The sequence below is a fragment of the Myotis yumanensis genome, unplaced genomic scaffold (genome assembly GCF_028538775.1).
Source record: "Myotis yumanensis isolate MYYU_CA2020_CCGP unplaced genomic scaffold, mMyoYum1.0.hap1 SCAF_10, whole genome shotgun sequence".
Lineage (NCBI taxonomy): Eukaryota > Metazoa > Chordata > Mammalia > Chiroptera > Vespertilionidae > Myotis > Myotis yumanensis.
Genome location: NW_027223761.1, coordinates 33,806,299 through 33,834,130, shown reverse-complemented (window position 1 = coordinate 33,834,130; position 27,832 = coordinate 33,806,299). Strand labels below are relative to the sequence as shown.

The 27,832-nt window shown below is 37.1% G+C and overlaps 1 protein-coding gene across 3 annotated transcripts in view; it reads left to right on the top strand.

Moving 5' to 3' along the window:
* FAR1 (fatty acyl-CoA reductase 1) overlaps window positions 1-27,832 on the top strand; it is a 66,580-nt gene that overhangs the window by 13,249 nt on the left and 25,499 nt on the right. For all 3 annotated transcript variants that reach the window (XM_070428274.1, XM_070428273.1, XM_070428275.1), the window contains 3 exons: window positions 11,199-11,394; window positions 16,705-16,880; window positions 24,505-24,684. In XM_070428274.1, coding sequence (XP_070284375.1) covers window positions 11,206-11,394; window positions 16,705-16,880; window positions 24,505-24,684 — 545 coding nt within the window. In that variant the 5' untranslated portion in view covers window positions 11,199-11,205. The remainder of the gene's footprint in view (window positions 1-11,198; window positions 11,395-16,704; window positions 16,881-24,504; window positions 24,685-27,832) is intronic.

Genomic DNA, 27,832 nt, shown 5'->3' with positions numbered 1-27,832 from the left:
TGGAGTTATTAGAACCAATAAACCAATAGTTCCCAATATGCCTCCAGATGGGAGTCTATCACAGATCTTAAAAGAAAGTATATACTTACAAGGTGAGACCTCTTCATAGTCTAACTAAAATTAGTTGGTTTTCTTTTGTCTAGAAGTGTGTTAACTCCAAGTAGTAACTTACTGGTTACAAGCTCATAATTACATGAACATGGGATGATGACAGTTTTTATTAAGTAAATGAGGTTATTTGGTAGCAAAACATTTCCAACTGTGAGACTCATGGGACCATATTTTTCTTAAAGGCACTTGGGGTGACTAAAAAATGTAGTCAGGAACAACTCATTCCCTAGCCCCATGAAGTAGGTGTAACATGGATTAAATGGTGGACAGTCTTGAGTAACAAGCAGTTACTTCACCATGCCCTTAGTGGCAGATTATATTTTCTAAAGATGGTTATAACAGTATCTCCCATCTCAGGGTGACTTTAACTCTTCTCTTACCCTGAGGTGGGGTTTATGTCTCCTCTTGAGTTTGGGTGGTCTTTTGAATCATTTGTAACCAATAGAACAAGGCAGAAGTTATACTGTGGGACTTTCAAAGCAGGGTCAGAAAGTAAAAGACTTGAATAGCTTCTACCTAGCTTACTAGAATATTGGTCTTGAAACACTTAGCAGGTTTGTAAGCAGTCTAGCCAGAGATCCTCATAGGGAAACCCAAAAACTACCTCATGTAGAGAGATCATCCAAAGAGGATCTAGGATCAGCTAGAACTGCTTAGTCAAGCCCTTCCCAAATTCTAATGCACAGATATTGTGAGGAAGAATAAAATGATTGTTATTTTAAGACACTGAGTTTTAGAGTGATTTTGGTATATAGTAGTAGATAATCAGAACACTTCGTTTTCTGAATCTGTTACTATGTACTGAGATTTGACAATATCCAGATGTGCAGTTAGGAATACACCCCAATGATTTGTTCTGGAATCTGAACATAACCTTATTTTGATTTTCTACCTTTTTATATAAACTTTTCTCTACCATTCTTTTCTATACCCATTTGGAAAAGCCATTCCATCTTACGTCTTTAGTAAGAGGGCTTTTTGGTAATTGAAACTCTGTCATGTGTATTTACTGTGTCATGAGAACATATGCATCATCTTTAGAAGGCCTTTTGCTCTGTGCCTTCCTTTTAGTTACTAGGATATTTGGCCTTCTGATAGTTCCCTAGGGTTGCTGTAACAAAGTGGGTAGCTAAAAACAACAAATTTATTGTTTCACAGTTTTGGAGGCTAGAAGTAAAAAAATCGATGCTCCCTTTGAAACCTGTAAGGGGATCATTCCTTGCCCTTTCCTACCTTTTTTTTGTTGGTAAATTTGGCATTCCTTCGCCTGTAGCTGTATAACTCCAATTTCTGCCTCCAGCATGTGCTTTTGTTGTCACATGGAATTCTCCTTGTGCATTTCTTTGTCTTCACATGGCCCATTTATAAGGACACCTACTCTAGTGTGACATCATTTACCTTAACTAATTACATCTTCAAAGCTCCTATTTCCAAATAAAGTCCCATTCTGAGGTACTAGGGCTTAGTATTTCAATATATCTTTTTAGGGGGAACACAGTTCAATCCAAAACAGGCCTCAGGGGAGATTGGTATAATTATGTTTTAACCATTTACACATTTTTACTCCATAGTAGATGTGAATGGGGTTTTTAATTAGTGACCATGAGGCTCTGTTCTCTTCATGTTAAGTCTTCCTTTGCTCCAGTGTGCATAAATCATACACATAAAATTTGATAGTAATTTTAAACTGTTTAGGCTCATTGACCCCTTTGAGGATCTGATAAAAGCACTGGATTCTTCCCCTAGAAAAAGATAGTGAGGTATGCATGGTGTGCACACTTGTACACACCCATAAATACATGCAAACACAATAATGTTTTGGATGAAACTTTAACATGTTCCTGGACACACATCCTATTTGTTCATGAACTTCTGGATTAGACGGTTATTAATTTCCATTGATTAGAGATTCCTAATCCCCATTTCCCTTTTAGTGGAAAAATATATGGGGGAAGGTGGAAGAGGGAGGGGGCATAAGTATATGTATATAGAATTCCTTCATGGTCAACACAGTTTTTTTGGGAATTTTCATATTTATGTGCTATTTACCATGTGTCTATATTTCTACCCATACCTCATATCTAATCTTTGTAAATATAAATTTACAGTTTATAAAATTGTAAATAACATACACGTATGTAGAGAAGAATAATCTAGGTTCTTTTAGACTTGTATTCAGTATATAAACAGACCTTTATATCTTTCCAGAGGGTTGAGTTAGCTTTTGACCTCTTTAAATTCTGTGGTTTGTTTTTTTCTAATTGCTGTATCAAGATTTTTTTTAATAGGGTAGTGGTCTAGGGTTTCTGAGTTTGTGACAGGATTATATTCTGTGCTCTTCTTGATTTGTAACTTTTTCTCCAAAATAATATTGTCCAAGCCTCACCCCTGAACATCTTATCTTAATGGGCTTTCCTTTGAAAACACAGATTTTTTTTTATACACCTTGAAAAGGCTACAGGTCATGTCTCCATTTTGCGTCTAGTCTGTGGCATATATTTCTGAATCCTGGCATTCACAAATGTTGGTTCATTTTTGAAGCTATTATATCAAACAAGTATTTACTGTTCATTTTACAATGATATACACAGTAACTCTAGTAATACTGAAATCATAGCCAATAAATTTTTAAACTGTACTGGTTTCCTATTGATGCCTTTCTCATTTGTAGTTCATTTTCCAAATATGGAATATTGCAAGTCGTTATTTAGAAAAGTGTTGGCAAATTATATCCTGCAAATTGTCTTTCTGTTCTTCTGAATAAAGTTTTATTGAAATACAGCCATACCCATTTGATTACTTTTTGTCCATGGCTGATTTTGTGCCTCAAATGTCAGAACTGAGTAGTTGTTACTAAGTTTGTATGGCCCACAAAGCTGAATATTTACTACCTTGACCCTTCACAAAATTTTTTGCCAACTTTTGGTTTAGGAGATTTTGGAATTATTTTCTTTTAAGGATATTTGAAGTGTGTTTTTTTTTTCCTCTTTAACTTTTCAGTAATGGAATCCAAGGAATATTAAAAGATCATTTAGCTCAACTATCTATTTGCTGCTTGAATTTCCTTCAGATTTGCCAAGTGGTCCTCCAGCTTAGAGGTGTAGGACAGTGAGACAAAACAGCATTAGATGTGGCTGTGTTAAACGAGGAAGAATTGCTCCTGATTTGGAATCAATCAGTGACTCCCAATGAAAAACTAGATGAAATATCTTATTCTTGTCCATTTGCCCTTCCCACTCTCTCCATTGGTAGGTTTTGACTTTGTGTACATGGTGAAGACACAGAGGAACCTGTCTTTGTAAAAATATATATGTTTTTATTGATTTTAGGGAGAGATGAAGGGAGAGAGAGAGAGAGAGAGAAAAAGAGAGAGAGAGAGAAAAACATCGATGTACTCCAAATGGGGACTGGACCGAAACCTGGGCCCTGATTGGGAATTGGTACACACACAACCGACTGAGCCACACTGGCCAGGGCAGGAACCTGTTTTTCATAGGGAGACGACAAAATGGACCAATAGCTGTAGGTGGTGGAAATTTTGTAGCAGCTAAAACGGGCCCAAGAGTCCTTACAAATGCCATTTGTCAGGTTTTACTGTTTGTATTCAATGTATATTGGTACAGAAAGAAACATACAGGTAGAGCAAGTCTAAATTTCACGACAAAATTGTATTTGGTAGTTGTATGTACTTGACTGCTTAGTGAACATGTTGAACATAGGGGCTCTCTAAGGAGGGGCATCTGATCTCAAGATCAATGTTAGCTTGAGGGGGGATGAATTTCTCATATTCCATTTAGAAAATCAGCCTGTTAGAATTCTGTTCATCAACAGTTTAATAGTTAGGTAATCATCTGGTTTTTAATTTAGTAGATTTTTCATTTAATAAATGGAATGAAAATTTAAGTAATAAAGATTACAGAAGATATACCCTTTTTCTTAACACAATGCTAGTATTTTATTTTCACTTTTATTTTTAACAATTTTTTCCATGTCTTTTTATTTATTTATTTTTAAAATATATTTTTATTGATTTTAGAGTGGAAGGGAGAGGAAGAGAGAGAGAGAAACATCAATCATGAGAATCATTGATTGTCTGCCTCTTACATGCCCTGTACTGGGGATGGAGCCTGCAACCCGGGAATGTGCTCTTGACTGGAATTGAACCCGGAATCCTTCACTCTGCAGGTTGATGCTCTATCCTCTGAGCCAAACCAGCCAGGACTTATTTTCACTTTAAAAATGATTTGTCATTTTTTTTTTCTAATAACAGATGAAAATGAGTTTGTAAATTATTAGAAGACAAAAGATAAGTGCAGACTGGTTCATTGAGGGGGACATTTGTTCTTTTAAATATTTTTTTTGGTAGCCTCTGATTTTTCTACTTAATAAAAATAGTGGTTTTTAAAAATGTATACTACGTGCACATAGTATATAATTTAAAAATGTGCAAAAGGATATTTAATGAAGAGTAACTGCCTCTTATCTCTGTACCCTAGTCATCCATTTCCCTCTCCATTTTTTTTTGTTAGCCAAAAATAATCTATGTATTTATTTCTTTTTCTTTTCCATAAAAGGTGGTATTATCAGACATTATTACATCTTGGCTTTAAAATTTATCATGAATATTATTCTATAACAATATATGTTAAACCACCTCATTCTTTATTTTAGAAGCAGAGTATATATACCTTTATAGGAATAATGCCAGTTTGTTTGCTCAATCTCCTATTTGTGGACATTTAGGTTTTCAGTCTTTTGCTATTAATGTTGTAATGAGCACATTATTTTGCACATATGAAAGATTAGCTTCAGGATGAATTTTTAGAAATAGAATTGCAGGGTGAAAACAAAAACAACAACAAAGAATGGCAAGGTCAAAGATAGTGGGCATTTAAAATTTGGTAGGTGTTATCAGATCCCCCCGCCCCCCCCTGCCCCACACACCTCTATCTTACCTGCCCTACACCATCTCCATAGAGGTTGTGCTAATTTGTAGCCCTACCAGCAATATACGTCTCTATTGCCTATGTACATTTATCATTTTTTGGTCTTCGTAAGTCTCATTAAGTGAAAAAATGAATCTTGTCCTTTTAATTTGCATTTTTCTGAATTAGATTGAGTTTTTTACCAATGATTAAGAGCCATTTGTATATTTTTTTCTGTTTACTTTCTATTTATCTTTTGCCAATCTGATTAATTGTTGGTCGTTTTTTATTAGATTACAAATGCTCTTTATATGTTAACAGAATTGGCCCTTTCTCTTTGACATAATATACTTCCTTTTCTGGCCAGTTGTAGCATTTTGGAATATTTGCATTTTATATTAGAGACCATAGGTATGTAATGTAAAGGTGTGTGTGTGTGTGTGTACATGAAAAGTGGGGGAATATTCCTGGTATTTTTTTTTGTTCCTTTTCATTTGTTAAGTAAAGCAGATTATTAAATAGTCTTGGCACTCATGAAGCTGGGCCTCAGTGGTGAGCTAGCTAATAGTTGACAGTGGTTTAATCCTCACCCAAAGACGTGCTTAGATAGAAGAAGAGGGGAAGAGAGACAGACACACATACACACACACACACACACACACACACACACACACACACACACCTGTCAGTTGCCCTTCACATGCTCCCCAACCGGGGATCGAAGTGGCAACTTTTTGGTGCACAGGACAATGTTCAACCAAGTGAGCCACTCTGGCCGAGCTGTCTAGTAGAATCTTACTAGAGTGTGATCTATTGAATTATCATCTGTGTTTTCTTTTTAATTTTTAAAAAATATATATTTTATTGATTCTTTTACAGAAAGGAAGGAAAAGGATAGAGAGTTAGAAACATCGATCAGCTGCCTCCTGCACACTCCCTACTGGGGATGTGCCTGTAACCAAGGTACATGCCCTTGACCGGAATCAAACCTGGGACCCTTGAGTCTGCAGGCTGACACTCTATCCACTGAGCCAAACCGGTTAGAGATATCATCTGTGTTTTTAATTTGTGTGAACATTAAAGTTAGGGAAATGCTAGTAGAGGGATTCACCTGGCCTAAAAGGCTGTAACCTCCTAAAGAGGGTATTTGTGCAGGGATTAGGGTCTCATGAACTTGGTTCTAAATTAGACTGTTAAACATATTTGAAGTGTGGGTTTTTTGTGCCTGGAGGAACTGGAGGCAGGGTGTTTATGGATATGGCTTTATTTGTCACTAGAATGTTTCATTTCCATAGGGTTCCCGAGGATCCAGAATTTATTAGAGTTTAAACAGAATTTCTAAGTAGAGGCTTTAGGTTTAGGGACAGGTTCTGGAGAGAGGAAACTGATGAGAGCTAGTCAGATTGTGAGAAGTTCAACCAGGAGGAATAGCGTTCAAATTCATGGTTAAGGCTCAGTGGGGAAACAGAATATTAACCCAGGACCTGGGACAGAAACTCAGGATCTTGGTCTAGGCCAGGGGTCCACAAACTTTTTCTGTAAAGGACCAGACAGTAAATACTTTAGACTCTGTGGGCTATAATGTCTCTGTTGTGACTACTCAACTCTGCTGTTGTGGTATAAAAGTGAAAAGGGTTCCTAGACCCAATTCCAGAGTATATGTGGAGGCTCCAACAAGCAATACTCAGACAGTAGCAGGGTGTCCAAGAAGTCAACTCAATTCTGCCACTATTTATCTGGAAATAGCATCAAATTCCCCAGATGCCCATCACAAGCTCAGGTTGTTACCTTACTTCTGATTTACTGGCTACACATTTGATGTTCCAATGACCCTTTCAACTTAAGATGCAAATTGTAAGTCTAGATTGTTACCTGTTCTTGTGACTGAATGGCTGTAAATCAGAGGTTCCTACAACCCCCTCCTTGGGTTCAATTAATTTGCTAGAAGGCTCACAGAACTCAAGAAAATCCATTTACTCAGTAGTTTGCTGATTTATTCTAAAAGATATTCAAGGATATAAATCAATAGCCAGTTGAAGAGATACATAGGGTGAGGCCCCGAACAAAGGAGTTTCTGACTTTGTATAGCTTGGGGCACAGTACAGTGGCCCATGGAATAGCTCTAGCTCCCCAGTGTAGAAGCTCTCCAAAAGGGGGTGATGAGTTGCCCTTTTGGGTTTTTATTACATAATCATGATTGGCTAAATCATTGGCTAACCTCAAGCCTCTCTCCCCTCCTGGGATTTCAGGGGGTGGGGCTAAAAATTCCAATCCTCTGACCACATGGTTGGTTCCTATTGCAACTAGCCTCCACCCTTGGGTAGGGTCCAATTGTCACCTCATTAACATGCAGGAGATACCTGTTTTGTTTGCTTTCTTGACTTAGGAAATTCCAAAGATTTTAGGGGCTGTGAGCCAAGAATGGGTGGGGTGAATACCAAATAAATATTTTTTATTATAAATTACAATATCACAGGAAGCAACTGGATAATCCCAAGGCTTTGTGTGTTTGTGTAGGAAAGAGCATCTTAAACTTTCTTTGAAGTCTAATGCAGGGAAGTCTAATGCAAGTACAGCTTAACCAGTGGATAATCATGAAGTGAACTCACTCATGTTGTCAGAGACAGGTCAAGAAGTAGAAAATATTAGAACTCACTAGTGTTCCACCTTCCTCCCCAGAGGTAACCACTATTGTAACTTCTGACACCTAGATTAATTTGCTTTTCTTTGAAGTTTATGTAAATGGAATCACACTAGATGTATCTTTTTGCATCTGGGTTTTTTGGCTAAAATTTGAGAACTCATTTCTTCATTGCTGTGTAGAATTTTTCTGTAAAATATGCCATTATTTATCCATTTTATCTTTGATGGATATTTGATTTTTTTACACTTTCAGGGTGTTACAAATAATACCTCTATGAATTTTCTTGTTCTTCACATCTTTTGGTGTTCCTTAGTAAATACCACCTACCAGTTTTTCAAAGTGACTGTACCCATTTCCATTGTACTAATAATGTTAGGAGAGCTCCAGTTTTATACCACCATCTACAAGTTTGAGACCCCTATGGTAGAGGGATTACCTGGGTATATTTTTCTTAATAAAGCTATGCTGAGACTGTATAGCATGACTGCCTACCTTCGGAAGCATTAGAAGACTTGTTAACCCTTCTTTTAGCTAGTTATTAGGTATCGCTTGTCAATTGTTGTGTCAACCCTCAGAAGTTTGGTTTAAGCCTGCTTCTACTGAAGTCATTAATTTCTTTCCAAAAATTAATAAATGGGTGTCCCTAGCTGGTTTGGCTCTGTGGATAGAGCATCAGCCTGTGTACTGAAGGGTCCCAGGTTTTGATTCCGGTCAAGGGCATATGCCCAAGTTGGGGGCTTGATTTCCCAGTAGGGGGCGTGCAGGAGGCAGCCAATCAATGATTCTCTCTCATCATTGATGTTTCTAGCTCTCTCTCCCTTTCCCCTCCTCTCTGAAATCAATAAAAATATATTAAAAATATAAAAATCAATTAAAAATGGGTAAATGTGCATGTGAATATACCAATATGTATCCAGAGATAAAATAGCTATTAGTCTATTTTTTTCCTAGTCTAAAAATTATACTCATAAGTAAATGATTCTAGAAGAAAAGGACCATTAAAGATTTTAGACTGAAATATTAGAGATTAGACTGACTACCTAGGGATCAGACAGAATCACTGTCAGAGGTGTTGAGGGAAGAGGAATAAGGAAATGTAATTATGTGCCCAGTCTTTTATGTGTTGTTAAATTTAGTCCTCATGCAACTGCTCTAAAGTGAAGGGGGCAGGTGGGTGTGCTGACTATATTTTAGAGAGGAGGAAACTAAAGAACCAAACAAGATAAATGTCTGTTGTGAACAGTGCTGTTACAAACATTCCCATACGTGTCCTTTTTTGAGGATCTGTTTGCAGTTCTTTTGCAAACCTAGGAGTAAAATTGCAGGGTAATATAATTGTGTTTAATTTTTTGAGAAAGCGCCGAACTCCCACAGCAGCTGAACCATTTTACATCCCTACCAGCAATGTTCACGGGTTCCAGTTTTTCTACATCCTCATCTATACTTGCTATTTTCTATGATTTTTTTTTTTTTTTTGGTGTTTTGAATAGTATTGTTGGCAATATAGTTGTCTGTATGTTTTTTACTTTGTTTTCTCTGTGTTGCTGGTAGACAGAAATACATTTTTTTTCTGTGTAAACCTTGAATCTAGTGACCTTAAATCACTTGATAATTCTAATAGTTTGTGTATATTTATTGGATTTTCTTTATACAACTGAATTTCTGACTTCCAAGTGCTGTCTTATTTCTTGTTCCGTTTTCATAGTGGTTTGTTATTTTATGGATCCAAATGTTCTTGTGAGTGGCTTAGAGGATACTTATTAGAATTTAAACTCTCTTTAAAATTTTCATTACCTTAGTTTCCTTTGTGGTTGATTCTATTGCTTTTCATTTTGGTCCATCTTATTTTGTAAGTACTTCATAGATAACTGGTGATATTTGGTTATCTGCTCATATTTACAAAGGTTGGTTTTGGTAGCTGACATTGGCTTCTTCTCAGTGTTTTGAGATCTGTTTTTCCAAAAGAACCTTCCTCCAAATGGAATTACTGATTGAGAGCTCTGCATGAGTTTGTTTTAAGGGCTAGTAGCAGCCAGTTAGACTGGGGACCTAAACCTTATTCTGGGGCTCCAGTGCTATGAAGACTTTTTCTTTTGGTTGTATTTGTTTCCTTTTCTGATCCCCCACCTTCCATTTGTGGATGTTTGAAACAACCTGAAGCTCAGCCCTACTTCTCTTTTATCCTTAGCACCCCCATGCTGGATCCTCTTCTCCGCAGATCTGGATACTAAGCCTGAGGAACCAAAGTTTATACAGGAAGTAAGACTGTCATGAGTGGTTTTGCTGTTTTGTTAGCAACTTTTAATACATTGATTTCCTTTAATTCAACTTCTTTTCCTTAGTTTGGTGTTTTGCATTTAGGGGGTTGGGACAGCTCTTGCGTCCTTCTAGTCCTTGCGTATGCTTGTTTTGGTCAGTTTGTTATTTCTTCTGCTCCAGCTTTAGCCAATTAGTCTCATGTTTCTTTTAGAAATTCTTCCCTATTTTTTCTCCCTTTCCTTCCCTTGTATTCCATTCTTTTCCCTGGCCCTTCCCCTTCCTTTCCATTTCCTCCCTTCCTTCCTTCCTTCCTTCCTGCTTGTTAATGGGTCTATTTCTTATTTTCAGATTATCATGAATTTTCTTACAGTTAGGAAAAGTTTGGACATAAAACACATGTATCTACCCCACAGCTTAAATAAAAAATAAGTACAATTGAAGCTCCATATTCTTTTCTGATTGTATTACACTCCCTCTCATGCATCTATTAATATTGTGTGTATTTCTAAACAATAAAGAGCATTGTTTTGAATGTGTTTGTGCTTTGCATAGTGACATACTGCATGAATCCTTCTGCATCTCGTGTTTTTTTTTCTTTCCCATTTTCATGGTTCTTTTCTTTGTTCATTCTCTTAGCATACTATCTTTTCTGCTGTTTCAGTAGAATTTGGATAAAGATGATAAATCAGCTCATATGTTTCTAGTATGGCTTTTTTAAAAGCGAGATTGAAGCACCTTTTGGATATATTGTCACTATAGAGATGTAGGAAAAAAGACTTGGTGTTACCTCTTCTTGTTTCAACTGGTGATGATAGGTGAATATGACACCTGGCGATGTTATACAAGCTGGGCAATTGAGTCTTGCTGCTGACCTCTATTTGGTGTTATAAATCCTTTTGGAGACAGAGAGACACCATTCATTCGTGTTTGGGTTGAACTGAGGTTTAAATGAAGATTTGAGTTCTTATTGCTGGAAGGACTTTTTATAAGCCATCTAGTACAAATTGTACTAAAGAAACCCAGGCCCAGAGGAGTGACTTGTCTGAGGTGATCCAGGGGGAAAACACAGGGATTAGAAGCCATAGTTGTGGTTCCTTATTTTCCACCTTACTGCAATGAACCAGAGGTTAAAGTCTCCTTTTGTTAACACTCAACTTTTTTTGCCTGTCCTTCAAAATATTTATTTGAATACCAAGAGATTTTAGTACATAAGAATGAACATAAATCTTTGAATTGATGCTTACTTGTGTTTTCCTTAGGATCAGAATGGTTTCAATCCCAGAATACTATGAAGGCAAGAATGTTCTCCTCACTGGAGCTACCGGTTTCCTAGGAAAGGTACTTCTGGAGAAGTTGCTGAGGTCTTGTCCGAAGGTGAATTTAGTATATGTTTTGGTGAGGCAGAAAGCTGGACAGACACCCCAAGAGCGAGTAGAAGAAATCCTCAGTGGCAAGGTAAGTGGAAAATAATCATTTGGAGGAGAGGAAAAAGTATGGTGTTTGTGTGTATGTTTCTTCAGTATCCTGAAAAAAATTAATAAAGATTACCCTAAGAATGGCAGCAAACTGGGTATGACTTGTGATCAGTAGAAGAAAAAACTTTTCTCTGTGATGGGCAAAATTACATAAGTTCTAAATTACTGTTATGGTAGATATTTAATGTGTTTTTAGAAAATTTGAGTCAGATTATTTGTGATTACTAGCTATTTTAAGTAGACTTCAGAATATAATCATAATTAAGAGGTCATTTCTAATGATCTCCTATGCTGTGAGACACTGTGCTTTGATAACTTAAAAATTTGTAAGCACTGATTGCTACCTACAACAGTATTAAAGGGTAGCAAAGTCACATACTTCTATTTGACAAATAAGAACATGATGACAGAAGGGTCAAATAGAATACAAGAATATGTCACACATTTTGAAACTTTAGAAAAATACAGGGATGGGCAAAGGTAGGTTTACAGTTGTGAATATGCGAAACGTGAGTTTATTCCTGTATTATTATTTATTAATTATGGTATTTTTTATGCAAATAACTATAACCCTACTTTTGCCTACCCTTGTATTGCTAAGAAAAAATCAAAATGAGAACCACTGATATATGTAATTTTTTAATTATTGGGTAGGTATATATCTTTTAACCTTAGTGACTTATGGTTCAAAAACAAAACCAGAAACCTCTGAATCACTCTGAGTTAAAGATTGCTGAAAAGTGTCAAAAGATATAATGATTAATTATAAATTTACCACTCTCTAGGGTTAATCAATAAATAATTTATTAGACATGATTTATTTTCCAGTGTGTTTTCATCTTTTACTAGAAATCCATAAAGTAGTTAGTTAATAGTTTGTTGAATACTTACTGTATGCCAGGAACTGTGTGCAAAGCACATCATATGTATTTAATTATCACAATAACTCTTTAAGGTAAGTCTAGTGTTATTCCTATTTATAAGGTCATATAGTTAGGGAGTGTTTGAGCCAATATCTAATTCTGGCAGTCGACCTAGAGCTTATGTTCAGGTCAGATGTTGCTAGGTCCCATTTTACAAATATAGATAGTGAGTCTCAGAGGTTATAATTTTATCTGAGGTTATGGAGCTGATGGTGGAGATAACACAGATGACTTGATAACAAGTCCCTATTATTTTTCCATTTTATAACATTACTTCACCAATAGATAAGAAAGTAAGGGAACGGTAATGGGAGAGCTTTGTGGTACAATGGGAGAAATAGTCTTTAGAGTTGTATAGCTTACTAGTTGCAAGAGTTGTAGCTGGTACACTGAGTGAAAATAGCTTAATTTCCCGAAGCTAATGGCAATTCGTGCCCAAGTGGACAAAAATTAGAAGAGAAGATGACAAAGAGCAGAAAAGAAGAGCATGAAGGGCAGAGAATAACAGAGGTAACACACAGCAGGAAGAAGAGTCAGGTTGTGGGTTAGGGCAGTAATGGGAAGCATATCTCCTGGGAGTGATAAAGTATGATAACAGAAGAACAATTATGAGAAAAAAAGAGAAAAAAGTACTCAATGAGACCTGTATAGAAGTTCAGAGGTACTAAAATATAACTTCTTAATTGTCTTAACATCACAGCATTATAATAAAATACAGTAACCAATATTAACATGGTGACTTAGGATGAATTAAAAGACGGAATTATATTTAAAATGTTTTCTTTACTGAGATATTTATTGTTTGGGAATGATTTCCATTCAAATATAATTTTGGTTCAGAAAGATGAACTTCACTTATGTGTGGAACATCCATGTTTTCCTTGTTTATATTTTTCCCCCTTATAAAGAGATGATCTTATACCCACACAGTTTTACCAGTGAGGTATAAATTAATAGTTTTTCCTTTTAAAATAATTTATTTGATACTATTAATGGGGAGTTAAAGAATAAAATACTTACTTTTGTCTTCACTTTTCACTTTATTAATTCCGTTTTCCCCCACATGAACACTTTAAGTAATTCCTACTTCTACTGGAAAAACTAATTTTCTCTGAATTACTGTTTGTTTTTAAAATATATTTTATTGATTTTTTACAGAGAGGAAGGGTGAGGGATAGAGTGTTAGAAACATCGATGAGAGAGAAACATTGATCAGCTGCCTCCTGCACACCCCCTACTGGGGATGTTCCCGCAACCAAGGTACATGCCCTTGACCGGAATCAAACCTGGGACCCTTGAGTCCGCAGGCCGATGCTCTATCCACTGAGCCAAACCAGTCAGGGCTGAATTACTGTTTTTAAAATAGATCTATTCTTTTGAGAGTTTACTCGGTGATAGTATAACTCATATAGCTAGTTACACTTTTGTAACGTTCTTCCCATTGCCCCAAATTCTTAAGCACTTGTGTTCTTCCCTCCTACCACAAGGATACATGGAATCCTGCTGTACAGTAGGGGTTCTTCAGAGTTATATCAGCAAAGTCCCAGCATTTGGGGAATTTACATTCTAGTTAGGGAGACAAGGTAATAAATACATACCATGTTGAATAGTGATACATGCTGTGCAGAAAAGTAAAGCAGATAAAGGAGATTGAAAGTGATGGAGGTGCTATTTTAGATCCAATGGTCAGAAGAGTTCTCTGAGGTGATATCTGAGCAGAGACTTGAATGAAGTGAGGAAGAATCCCTGTGGGAATGTAGAGGAAGAGTGTTCCAGGCAGAGGAAATGGCAAGGACAAAGGTTCTGAGATGGGAACTGCTGGATAGGTGGAAAGAGCATCAGGACAAGCTGTGATTTCTATTACACTGGGAGCTATATAAAGCATGTGAAGTAAATATTAAGTGCTAGGGTATTCTCTACCAACATTCCTCTCTCCCGTTGAGCTTTCTGCCTCCTAAAATATAATAACATTGTTAGTTTATTATTATTTTAAATTTTTGTTTCTTTGACTTGAGGAAGAGGATTTCAGACAAATAAATATTTATATTTAAACATGAGAAAAGTGTAGCTGGTATAAACTCAAATAATTACCACATGAGGTTTCTAGGAACTTATTTTTAAAAGTAAAATGGGAGTTAATATTTCAATATTTACCAACATAAACAAAATAACTGTGATTGAAGAATTTGCCATCTTAAAGTAGGGGAGGTACAAAGTTCATTTCAGTTTTTCCCCCAAGAAGTGAGATGGACTGAGTTCTAACTCTTGAGAAAATTATTTGAATTGATAAATTGACTGCAGTGTAATGCAGATTGATATCATTACCTTGTGGCTATACTTTTCCATATCTGCCAAATAGGTTGAAAGACTGTTTATTAACCGTTTGAGTCCCAAGCAGCGCAATCGCGCTGCTTGGTATTTCTCAACATAAAATAAAACAAGCGCTATCACGCTGTTTGGGTCTTTTCGTACTCATTTAGGGAAAGCGCGGTTGTGCTGTTTGGGATTCTTCGACAGTGTTTTTTCAATACCCCCTGGGACTCAAACGGAATCGTATGTTTTCTCGACATAAAATCTCAGCAGCGCGATTGCGCTGCTTGGGACTCAAACGGTTAAAAGCAGTGTGACTCTCAAACTTTACGTTTCTGGATCCCTTTACCCTCTTAAAAATTATTGGGTACTTAGAAGAGGTTTCATTTTGTGAGGCTTTGCTTCATTATCTTACTGATATTTATCATAGTAGAAATTAAAACAAACTTTAAAGAATATACAAGTACACATTCCATTAGCCACCAGAGTGATGATGTCATCACACATGTAGCTTTTGGAAAATTCCTCTACACTTGTGAGAGAATGAAAATGAAAAATGCAAATAATGTCTTAGTGATAGTATGAAAATAATTTTGACCTTGTGCACTACCTAAAATAGTCCCGGGCACTCCTAGGATCCTTGGACCACATTTGAAAACTGCTGCTGAATAAGAGTGTACAGTGTCGCTTAGATCACTTGAGAACAGCCTGCTGATATCTTCTTTTTTTTTTAAAATATATTTTATTGATTTCTTACAGAGAGGAAGGGAGAGGGATAGAGAGTTAGAAACATCGATCAGCTGCCTCCTGCACATCTCCCACTGGGGATGTGTCCGCAACCCAGGTACATGCCCTTGACCGGAATCGAACCTGGGACCTTTCAGTCCGCAGGCCGACACTCTATCCACTGAGCCAAACCGGTTTCGGCTGATATCTTCTTACGAATATACCTGATAGGGGCAAATGTTCATACTTTAAGGAAAGAGTTGACTTTTATAGACATCTAAAATTAATTTGAATTTAAGCTTGGAGGAAAGAGTCAGAGAATGAAGTTGGGGTTAGGATAGTATGAGCTCAAATTTGGTGCACGTAAGGAGTCTGACTCTGTAGGCATATCCCCAAAAGGAATTTCGATTATAGTATTTATTCTTATTCATTTTTTATTTTTCAGAAAACATTTATTGTGTTTACTTAGTGCTAGATATTTGATTTGATGCAGGGGCTTGTATCCAGGAATAAATAAGATAGAGTCCCTGCCTTAATGGAGCCTACAGTCCTGAGAGTTTTTTAGAGGGAAGAGGAAAGGAAGAGAGTGTAGAGGTTGGGTTAGTTGGTTCTCCTGTGCAGTGTCATAGCACTGTAATATTACCCCTATTTTATTACTTATAATACTACTAGAGGCCCGATGCATGAAAATTCGTGCAAGAGTAAGCCTTCTGTCCCCCGGCTGCCAGCACCGGCTTCCCTCCTCTGGCCACAGGCAGGCACCTGGGACCCGGGCTGCTTCCCCTCCTCTGGCTACCTGCAGGCATCTGGGACCTGAGCTGGCTTCCCTCCGGCCCTGGCTTCGTCAGGAAGGACATCCAGAATGATGCCTTGTCTAATTAGCATATTACCCGTTTATTATTATTATTATTATAGATATTCTAATTGTTCATTCACTTGTAAATTAAAGCCTGGATTTGAGAAATCTGAATAATCATTTCAAGCGTTGTCCTGATATTTGCACTGCTTAAGTCTATTCTGAGTGATAATATAACCTAATCAACAGAGGCATGGACAATTAAAATTTAACTGTGCAAACTACCAGCTCTGTATCTTGGGCAAGTTACTTAACCTCCTGATTCCTCAGATTTCTTATCTATGAAATGGGGATAATAATTTGCGTCTTGTAGGATGTTTTCTATACAGAATGATAACAGTTAAGAATAGCAGTGTTAGGATTTGTATAGTTGAAGCTTTAAAAATAGTGATCATTAGTGGAAAGAGGGAGATGATCATGTGTTTTAGAAAGTTGAAAAGTGCTGCCCTAAACTAATTTTTTTCCCATTTGATAGCTCTTTGACAGATTGAGAGATGAAAATCCAGATTTTAAGGAAAAAATTGTAGCAATCAACAGTGAACTTACCCAACCTAAACTGGCTCTTAGTGAAGAAGATAAAGAGATCATCATAGATTCTACCAATATTATATTTCACTGTGCAGCTACAGTAAGGTTTAATGAAAATTTAAGGTAAGTAAAGGTATTTCTCTGATATTTGAACTTAAGCATGGTTGAAAAAATCTAATTTGAATTCTACTTTTCAGTCAAATTATTTTGAAAATGATTTGAAACTGTCGCTTATAGCTTTCAGTTTCCTACATAGTGAGAAAAGAATTTCCTTTTTCTTGTTATCAGTTTAAAAACATTGGATAGCTAGTGTATATTTATTAGAAGTTGCCATGCATCTTAATATAGGACAGCGTAAAGGCAAGACATAGGAGTTATAATTGGATAGTGTAATTACAGAAGAAAAAATGTTCATCTTGGGTAGGAGTGTTAGTTTTAACAACTAATAGTGTTTGTTTCCCTTACCTCCATTCTTTCAGAAGCCTATACCTCAGCAGCTTTATTTTTCTATACACATATATTCATCTGAAAATTTAAAGCAATTAGGCTCATGTTTGTAGAGTAAGATAAATCAGCTTATAAATTTAAGTCATGCCTTTTTTTTTAGTTTTAAAACCTTGTTAGCAGTGTTGGGGACAAGATACATTGAACATAATTTTAATTTAAAAAATAACTTGGGCTTACTTAGATGCCTATTTCAATTAAAAAATTCTAAATGTTCACTAATTTTTATAAAAATTAACATGTTAATTTCAAACAGTGCTGTTTAATTCAAAGCATTCTTTTTGATGGTATGTTCACAAATACAGTTTTAATGTTAATATTAATCTAATTGTATGGTCTTATGCCAGTTAAATTGGTGCAGACTTCTGTAAGTTTCACAATTACTTGAAGGCCTTTTTCTTAAAATGTTTTTAATTAAATTATGATTAATTAAATTGAGATTATTCCCCATATTGTCTTTAATATAGAAGTATAAACCTTAATTAACATTATATAACGTGACAGTTCAGTGCCAAAGCATTACAATGTGTTTTGCCTCTATCACAGGTGAGGGCACTTTAAATAGTCCCTTATATTTCTGAAATAGTGCTTTATAGTTTTCAGGGTATTTTCTCATCTTTTATTTTACTCCATGCTAACATTACCCACTGTAGTAGTATGGGCAAATCTACTTTATAGTTGAGGAAGCTGAGGCAGCATTGTATAATGGAAAGCTAATGAGCTTTGGAATTACTTACTTTAATTCTAATCTTGACTTTATTTATTATCCAGTGATTATAATTTGTTATTTACTTTTTAGTTCTTTTTTTATAGCTGTTAGGTGTTCATGATTGAAAAGTGACAAAAGAATCTTATTAGAACTACTAGGGGCCCAATACATGAATTCATGCACCTTGAAAGGATCTGTGGGCCACGAGTCTGGTGGGCTCAAGGGCGGGTCTCGGCCCATCTTCCGTGCCCCCGCCTGGCCCCTCCACCATGGCCTCTGGTCCTCTGTCTGCTGGCAGCCCCACTCCTGCCTCCACCGCCGCACCCACTTGCTAACGGCGCTGGCCCCTCTTGCACCCACTGACGGCACAAAGTGATTGGGGCTGGTGCCAGGTGCGGGTGTGAGCAGGGCCAGCACCGTCAGTGAGTGCGAGCAGTGGCTTCTGCACCGATCGCCCCTCAGGAGCAGGGGGAGGTGGGGAAGCCCTCAGGGGCGATTGGGGCCGGCAGCCACTGCTCACACCTGTTGGCAGCACCGAGCCATCAGGACCAGCGCCAGGTGCCAATAGCAGATGCGAGTGGGGCTGGCGCCGGCAGTGGGTGCAAGCGCTGGCTCTGTCACTGGCAGCGGGTCCAAGAGGTGGCTGCTGGCCCTGATTGCCTCTTAGGAGCAGGGGGAGGTGGAGTAGCCCTGGGGGGTGATTGGGGCTGGCATCTGCCACTCACACCTGTTGACAGTGTCAAGTGATCGGGGCTGTCGCTGGGCGCTGGCAGTGGGTGTGAGCAGCAGCTTTGGCATTGGCAACGGGTGCAAATGGGGCTGGTGCCAACAGCAGGTGCGAGCGCCTGGTGGGACCAGAGCTTGCAAGAGCAAAGAATTTTCAGTAACCACCAGAGGCTCGCCCCAATGACAGTGACTGGTGCCGCGCCTTGGTCTGGGACACCTGCTCCACCATACCCCCTGGTGGTCAGCACACATCATAGCGACTGGTGGTTCAGTTTATTTGCATATTAGGGTTATTTATATATATATATATATATATATATATATATATATGTATATATATATATATATATATATATATATATATATATATATAGACTAGAGGCCTGGTGCATGAAAATTCATGCACTGGAGGAGGGAGTCCCTCAGCCTGGCCTGCCACCTCTCACAGTCCGGGAGCCTTCAGGGGCGGGAGGCGACCTGGTGATCAGGGGAAGGTGATGCCCCTTCACACCTCTGCTGCTGCCACTGCTGGCAGCGCAAGCCTCGGCCGGCCCTGGGCGGCTGGGTAGCTGCCATCCGAGACTTGCCTGTGCCTCGGGCTGGCCCTAGGTGGCAGAGGGGCGGAGGGGACTGGGGACTCCAGAGGCAGGCGTGCGGCAGGGCTCAGGATACTGGGTGCCGCCATCTTGTGGCTGTGGGCGCTGCTATCTTTGAGGGCATGGCAGTCAATTAGCATATTCCCTCCTTGTTGCTGTGGGCGCTGCCGTCTTTGAGGGTGTGGCAGTCAATTAGCATATTCCTTATTGGCTGTGGGCGCTGCCCTATTTGAGGATGGGACAATCAATTAGCATATTCCCTTATTGGCTGTTGGCGTTGTCATCTTTGCAAAGGTGTGAGGGTCAATTAGCATATTCCCTCTTTATTAAATAGGATGGTATAATCACATTTTCAAAAAGCATGTGTGTATATATATGTGTATTTATAGATAATGCCTTTTGATACTTGCCAGTTATATTTGGATAGTGTAATTACAGGTAGGTTTTTAGTATGAAATAGTTAATCTAACAGATATTCTCCCCCCCACACACACACAGTTTTAGCTTTTATTATTTTTCATAACCAAGAAAGAGTTCACACAGCCTTAAGAAAATATTTTTAAGAAAAAGTACATAAATACTAGGTAATTATGGTATGTATAGTCCTCATTGAACAGGCAACCTTAGTTGGGGTGAAACTCATCAAAGTACAGTACTTTCAGGGTACCTTTTTTCTTTCTTTCTGTTCCCTGGGGGTAAGCAAGGCTACCATTAATGGAAAGGAAATATTTTCATTAGTATTCTTTCTTCTTTTACTGGAGATACCATAGAGGAAGGGGTATAGGTGAATAAGAAAATTTATTGTTCTTTTCTTCCTTGTCAAGGCATGTAGGTTTGCTGACCAAAGTGCCTCATCGTTGATATTATTTTCTATGAAGCAATTTTAATGGTGATACTACAACATTAGATTTGAGCCAGACATTCTAAAACACTGTAGGTTGGTATATAATAACTACTAACAAAATAGTTACTCTTTATAACCACTTTTTAAGTTAACCCACAAATAAAAAATGGCATATTGTACTCGATATTTTCGGGGAGACCAAGATAAATTGCCCACAGATCCTATTTGCAAAGTCCATACAGTCTAATATAGGAGTAAGAATATGCTTAAAGAACCATAATATAGATAGAAAATAAGGAGTTACTGAAAAGTATACATTAAGGGCTGTGATAGGTGTTCAGAAAGAAGTGGAAGTAGAGATTGATTATTAGAAAAGATCAAGAAACTTGCATCTAAGGGCATTGATCCTTAAACGTTAGAATGTATTCCGAATCTTAAGAACTTTTGGGAGATGTGTTAAAAGGCACAGTTTTTGGCTGTACATGCCAACTTTAGATCCTCTAATTTTGTGATAATACCCAGGACTCCTCATTTTTAGCAAGAGCCTTGGCTGTCATATAAATTATAGGTGTCTGGGTCCCCTACCCTAAGACTGATTCATTAGTCCCTAGACATCTGTGTTTATAGCTTCATTAAGTTTTAAAAAACAACAATATTGAGATCTCATCTGGATAGTATTTTCTCAGAGGTGGGGATGAGGGGAACTTATTTATTTATTTATTTATTTATTTTCATCCGCACCCGAGGATATATTTTCCATTGATTTTCAGAGAGAGTGGGAGAGAGAGGGAAAGACAGAGAGGGAAAGACATCGATTGGTTGCCTCCTGCATGAACCCCAACCAGGGCCTACCTAGGCCAGGGAAGAGCTTGCAACCGAAGTACATGCCCTTGAGCAGAATTGAACCTGGAACCCTTCGGTCCACAGGGTTCAATTCTGAGCCAAACTGGCTAGGGGCGAGGGGAACTTATTTAAAATGTAGTTGCACAGGCTTCACTTCAGATATTAACAAGTGTTTGGGGATGAGGTCCAGCAATCTGCATTTTTATAAAAAAATTGAGTTTAGAGAGGAAGGGAGATAGAAACATCAGTGATGAGAGAGAATCATCAAATGGCTGCCTCCTGTGCGTCTCCAGTAGGGGATGGAGCCCACAGCCCAGGCATATGCCCTGATCGGGAATCAAACTGGTGACCTCTTGGTTGCTCAATGCTCAACCGCTGAGCTACACCTGGCTGGGTGCAGTCTCCATTTTTAATAAGCTTTCAGGGGTCCGTCATGCCAAGTGTGAGATCTTTGGTGTAAAGTCTTAGAAGTATTATCAGCAGAGATTTTGAACAACCGAACATGTCTATAGAAGACAGGTGAACAAAAAAATGTACTGGAAGCTCAATTTTTTTTTCTTTTTTTAAAAAAGTGGTTTCTGTGTCTATATTAATGATAGACCATAATTACAAAAATTTGTTCACCCCCCACACACCTACTTCAAAGTCACTCTTATTTAGTATGCATTTATGACTCCAGATAACCAAAATATAATGACATTATTTTTGTTTAGTACTAAATTCTTTCTGATCAAACATGTCAGGTCTTAGCCTGAATTTCAGTGGAGTAGAAATTGGGTGGTGGTAACAGAGTGAGGTTACTAGCCTGGCAGTGATACTAAGAGTTACTTATGTTGGCACAAAATGCCTTCAGGTTTGGACTCTCAGGTACAGATGGGCGGGGTAGGGGTAGAAAGGCACAGAAGTGTTTCCTCTCTCAAGATATTCCTTATTTTCAATGACCCAGAAACTCTGTCACCATCCTCAGGAACCTGTAACAGAATATCCTTTGTGTTCTGCTCCCAAAACATTACTACCCTTACACCTATTGTTTTGCAAATGCAAAAGAAAAGAGCCCATTGCCCTACAGTAGTGGATAGTATCCTCTCTGTGAAAGGTCTTTTCTGCAGGATTTCCATTTGAACAGAAATGGAAACCCTGTACAGTACAAATAAGGAAGAAAAAGATACACTCATGATTGTAAGACCCCAACCCAATTACTTCACTTTTAAAAAATTTACTTTTAGTATGTTTCATAGGCTCTTGGATACTATTAAATTAAGAGAAAAAAAAAAATGAGGCCCAGGAGTTTTTCCTTTCATGAATTATTTCTTGTTCCTGGTGACCCAGAACTTGTTGTCCGGTCTTTAGGAGCCTCTAACAGAAAGTTCTCTGTATACCTCTTCCAAAACATTGTTTTTGCAAATGCGATAGACATCAGATCACTGCTTTGCTGTCCAGTGGGCCAGATTCTGTGACAATCCTGGCCCCTTAAAAGGGTTGGATTTTTTTTCTTAAATACTGAAAATGTAAAAATTTTAGAAAGTACTCAAAACTTTTTATTTTTTAAAAATTTTCTTGCAGTCTATCATTGAACATATATTTTACATAAAATGTAAACATAGAATTTCTACTTTACTTATAGAAACAACTTCCCTATTTTAATTTTTTAATAGTTATAATTTGCATAATGTGGTGATATTCTATCATGTTGATATAGCATAATTTATGTGATGTTTACTTAGTATAGCAAATTTAGGGATTTTTAATTTCTTTCTGTTTGAAAAATTTGGGTTAGAACAAATTTTTTTCTCTAAGTTAATTTTAGTATGTTAACTAGATAAATAACTGTAACATTTGTATAATTTCTGGTACTTTGTCCTAGTCTCTTTTGGATCAGTTACATCACTTACAGTGTCACCTACAATATATTACCATGCCATTGAGTATTTCAAATATTTTTCCCCTCAAATATCAAGCTGTAAACATAAGTTTAACAGAAAGCAAAAACTACCCAACATCTTATTACCTTAAATAATATTTATTGAATGGTTGTTTGGGACTGTATTAGGAATAATGCTAAATACTTATAAGCTATTTATTTAATTTAATTTTATACAAATCCCATTAGATAGATTCCATTATTATTCCCATTTACAGGTGAGAAAACTGAGGCCTGAATGGTTGAATGACTTTACCAGGTCACCTAATCCTAGTCGATAGTAGGCTAAGCTAGTATTTAAACCCAGGTCTTATTCCAGAGTCTTATTCTTAATCTTGCTTCATTTTATAATGTATGTATTTTTCAATATTCATCTAGATTTTTCCATGTTTTATAGTTCTCATAATTATTTTAATGGCTATATTCTTTCATTGTGATAAAATGCTTACTTTATTAAATTGTTTTATTCCTAGTGAATATTTGGGCTCTCTAGGCTATTGCTATTACTAGATGATGCTTAATTGTTTTTTTTTTCTTCATATTTACTTTTGTATTTGTGGAATTATTTCTAATAAATTTCAAGAAGGGAATATATAGATCACTTTGGGGTCTTGCATGTGTCTTGTAAAATATGTACTAGTCCTATATAATAAAAGCCTAATATGCTAAGTGGTCGTCCGTTCGTCCGTTCAACCAATCAAAGTGTAATATGCTGATGATATGCTAAGGCTGCTCAACCACTCTCTATCATGTGCACTGACCACCAGGGTGCAGACACTCCAACCAGTAGATTAGCTTGCTGCTGGGTCTGGCTGATTGGGACTGAGTGAGATGGGCCAGACACACCCTGGAGCCCTCCCGAGGTCCCTCCTTGGATGGCCAACCTCCCTGGCCCCGATCGTGCACTGGTGGGGTCCCTCGTCCTGGCCTGCACCCTCTCGCAATCTGGGACCCCTCGAGGGATGTCAGAGAGCCAGTTTCTGCCCAGTCAGGCCAAGGGACCCCATTGGTGCATGAATTTGTGCACCAGGCCTCTAGTTTTATTATAATACTCCTTTTGTAACTAGTCTTAAGATGTTTGGGTTAATTGCTACAAAGACAGAAATAAACATATTCTTATTTGGTTATATGTTAGTGCAGTTGAACATTTCTGAGTTTTATTGGTTACTCTACTTTAGCATTTTAAAGTTACTTAACAATTCTAATTTCTTCTTATGGTACATCTATATCGTGAAATAGTATACTTTTAAAAGTCAAGATGCAAAAGAAGTCTAACATGACTTACAAATGGGTACTGAAAAGCCAGAGATGCAGAAATGATCTATGTTTTTATTTCTGGGTAATTTAAAATTTTTAATTTGTACTTTTATTTAAAAATTCTAGTGAGATTTATTTTATAATCAGAAAATATTTATTTTTAAACATGACTGATAGAATGGATGTACTTCATATTGAAATAAAATACACAAAATCAGAGCTAAGGGATCAGTTGTAAAGAAACAATCTCTGTCTTTCAATCTCTCTGTAATGGAAATAAGATTTATTTTAGCAGATAAATAAATGACATAGCTTTCTAATTTTTATTATCACTTTTTCTTTTACAGAGATGCTGTTCAGTTAAATGTGATCGCTACACGACAGCTTATTTTCCTTGCACAACAAATGAAGAATCTGGAAGTGTTCATGCACGTGTCAACAGCATATGCTTACTGCAATCGAAAGCATATTGAAGAAGTAGTCTATCCACCCCCTGTGGATCCCAAGAAACTGATTGATTCTTTAGAGTATGTTTGTTTGAAATTTATATACATTTACTTTGATTCTAAAACTTTGGACTTTGGATCCAGGTTTATTTATATGTATTGCTTGGTCAATTTCAGTTTCTCTCTCCCCATCCCTTTACACACACACACACACACACACACACACCTCTTTTTTATTTAACAAATTATTACATATTTACTATGTTTTTTTATTGTATAGATTTATATCTAAATGACTGCTGGAGTGTGGAGCTTTCTCTTTTGATCAGCTGTGTTGGTTGGAAGTAGGCCTTTGAACAGGCTCATCAAATGATATTAGGGCCTCTGTTTCCCAAAGAATCAATCTTAGTGATTAAGTATCTGATACCATAGGGACTAATGACTGTCTATTCAAGTTTCTAATTTATTAAAAGATTATCTTTTTTATTATGAACCAATGGAGTATGTCTGTAGAGGTACCTTTAGTTATTAGGGAAATCAGAGGAGTCATGGTCCTTTAATTGATACTCTGAGTGTCACTGTTATCTTTCTAAGGACTAGGATCCTATCAACAACTATTACATGATAAATATTTGGATATGGCTTAAGTGAAGTATGCTTATGCCATGGCCAAGGTTTCATTTGCTTTGTTCAGCCTGTGCTTTCTCGTCAGGTGAAACAAATAACACAGGATCAGAGCAAAAACAAAAATAGTTTTTCTTTTATAATTATAAAAACCTTCCAGTAGCCATCATATCATCACATATTTGTTAATCCTCATATAATATTACTGTAGTTTTTTACTTCTTTTTTCTTATCTGTTTCTCTTCAGGTCTTTCTTCCCAGAGATTCTATCACTTTCAGCTCCTTAGTTATTTCCTGCTTTCTCAGTCCAATTCTTTTTTTCCCAAGAGTGCTATAGAGAGTGTTCTTAGCTCTTTCTCCAAGTTTTCTCCTAAAATAGCCATGTAGGTCCTTTTCTTTAAAGCTTTTCTGCTAATCACTATGGGGAAGCAGACAGGTTATAATGAAATTAATAAACATGTGAGTTTACTAAGACATTCTTAGGGTAATTCCCTGGTTTTGTTTTATGACTCCATTTCTTCGACGGTCCTAAGTATCTACCTCATTTTCTTCTTAGGCCAGTAGGCAGAAGTTGTTAATATCTCTGGGAAAAGTTGAGTGGAAGTTAATGAAGCTTTTTACTTTTTCTCTTATTAGTATTTAGTATATCCAAACACTTAAGTTGCTGAAAAAAAGAGCATGTAACCTTCTAATTTTATATCTTCTTTCCTTGCTTACAAAGAAATCTGGCTAACAGATAATTTTAGGATAACTCATGGATTGCATCTGTAAATTCACATTAGTGATTAGGCTTTACTGGCCTAATTTAGCCAGTTTGTTGTTTTTTCTTTTAATGTAGCAACATCTCTTCCATATTTCAAAAGTTGTCTCCACTCTGGAGTTTTTCTAAGTTGATTAGCAACTGCCCTTCAATTTTATTAGTATTTTCCTTTCATCCATATACAAAGGAAAATTTATCTTGATAATCTCTAATTTATGCTTCCTCATCAGTTAGCATGGCTGTCATTAGAGTGTGACAGTATACTGAATATACAGTTATGCATATGTAGCATTATAGAACAGGGGTCCTCAAACTTTTTAAACAGGGGGCCAGTTCACTGTCCCTCAGACCGTTGGAGGCCCGGACTATAGTTTAAAAAAAAACAATGAACAAATTCCTATGTACACTGCACATATCTTATTTTGAAGTAAAAAAACAAAACGGGAACAAATACAATATTTGTATTTGCATGTGGCCCGCGGGCCATAGTTTGAGCACCCCTGTTATAGACAGTAAGGGAAAAGTATCAGAAAATAAGTATGTAACATTGGAATCAGATATTTAGACTGGGAAAGACCATACATACCACCTAGTATATAACCTTCCTTTTACAGATTATCAGAGTAGACTTTTTCTTCAGATACACTGAGAAAGTTGTAAGGAATTTTATAATTTCACAGTAGGTTGCTAGTTGAATTTTTCCACTGTTTAAATAAATAAATACCTTTATTTATTTTTTAATTATTTGGACATTGATAGCTCTGCAAAATACTTCTCTCATCCCAAACCCTCAGACCCTTTTAACATGTCCTCCCTAAAGAAACAAAATATTCGTACTTTATACCCATTCACAACTAATTTTTAAAAATATGTAAGACTCAAAATCAAATAATATTTTTCTTTTCCAGAACTCATTAGTAATTTTTTATTTCCCTTTAATCCTTACCTGAGGATATGTTTTTACTGATTTGAGAGAGAGGAAGGGAGAGAAAGAGAAAGAGAAACATTGATGTGAGAGAGAAATGATCTAGTAATTGATCAGTTGCCTCCCATAAGTGCCCCTACCAGCGATTGAACCCACAACCTAGGTATCCCTGACTGGGAATTGAACCCACAGCCTTTTGGTGTACAAGACGACCCTCCAACTAACTGAGCCACCTGGCCAAGGCATGAACTCATTAGTAATTTTAAACCAAAATGAAACATACTTAATGGCATTTCTTTTTAAAAATTAGTTTATTAGACTATTTTATAAGGGCAAGAAATCAATTCAAGGCCTTAGAGAGAGTAGAATGTCCCTGTTTCTTAAAGCAAATGACATTGAAAAGCCCCTTTGCTCCCTTGGAGTTTGTAATTTCCACATTACCAACAGAATCAGCTCCCAGGTAGACTTTCTACTTCATATTAGGCTTTGCTTGGGTACTTTTGGACTGCAGCGGAAAAACTATAAAGTGTAAAAGGAGGGGTGAGTGGGAAGGGGTAATTCCAGCACAAAAGAGGGACGAAGCTGGAATGGAAGTTTTCTGAGCAGCAAAATAAAAACAGCCAAATTCCTAAGACCCCACTTCTTGACAGGCTTGTTTGGGGTAGAAGATGGTAGGAAATCTCCAAGCTGCACTAATTTCTGGATGATGAATACAAGTGTCAGCCAAAATATTGTACTTCATGCCAGAGGCATGTAAACCACTGAGGTTTCCTGGCCAGTCGGCTAGTTGGTTGGAGCTTTGTCCCATGCACTGAAGGGTCTTAGGTTCGATTTTTGGTCAGGGTACATACCTGGGTTGCATGTTCAATCCCTGGTCGACCCCCAGTTGGGACGTGTTCAAGAGGCAACTGATCAATGTT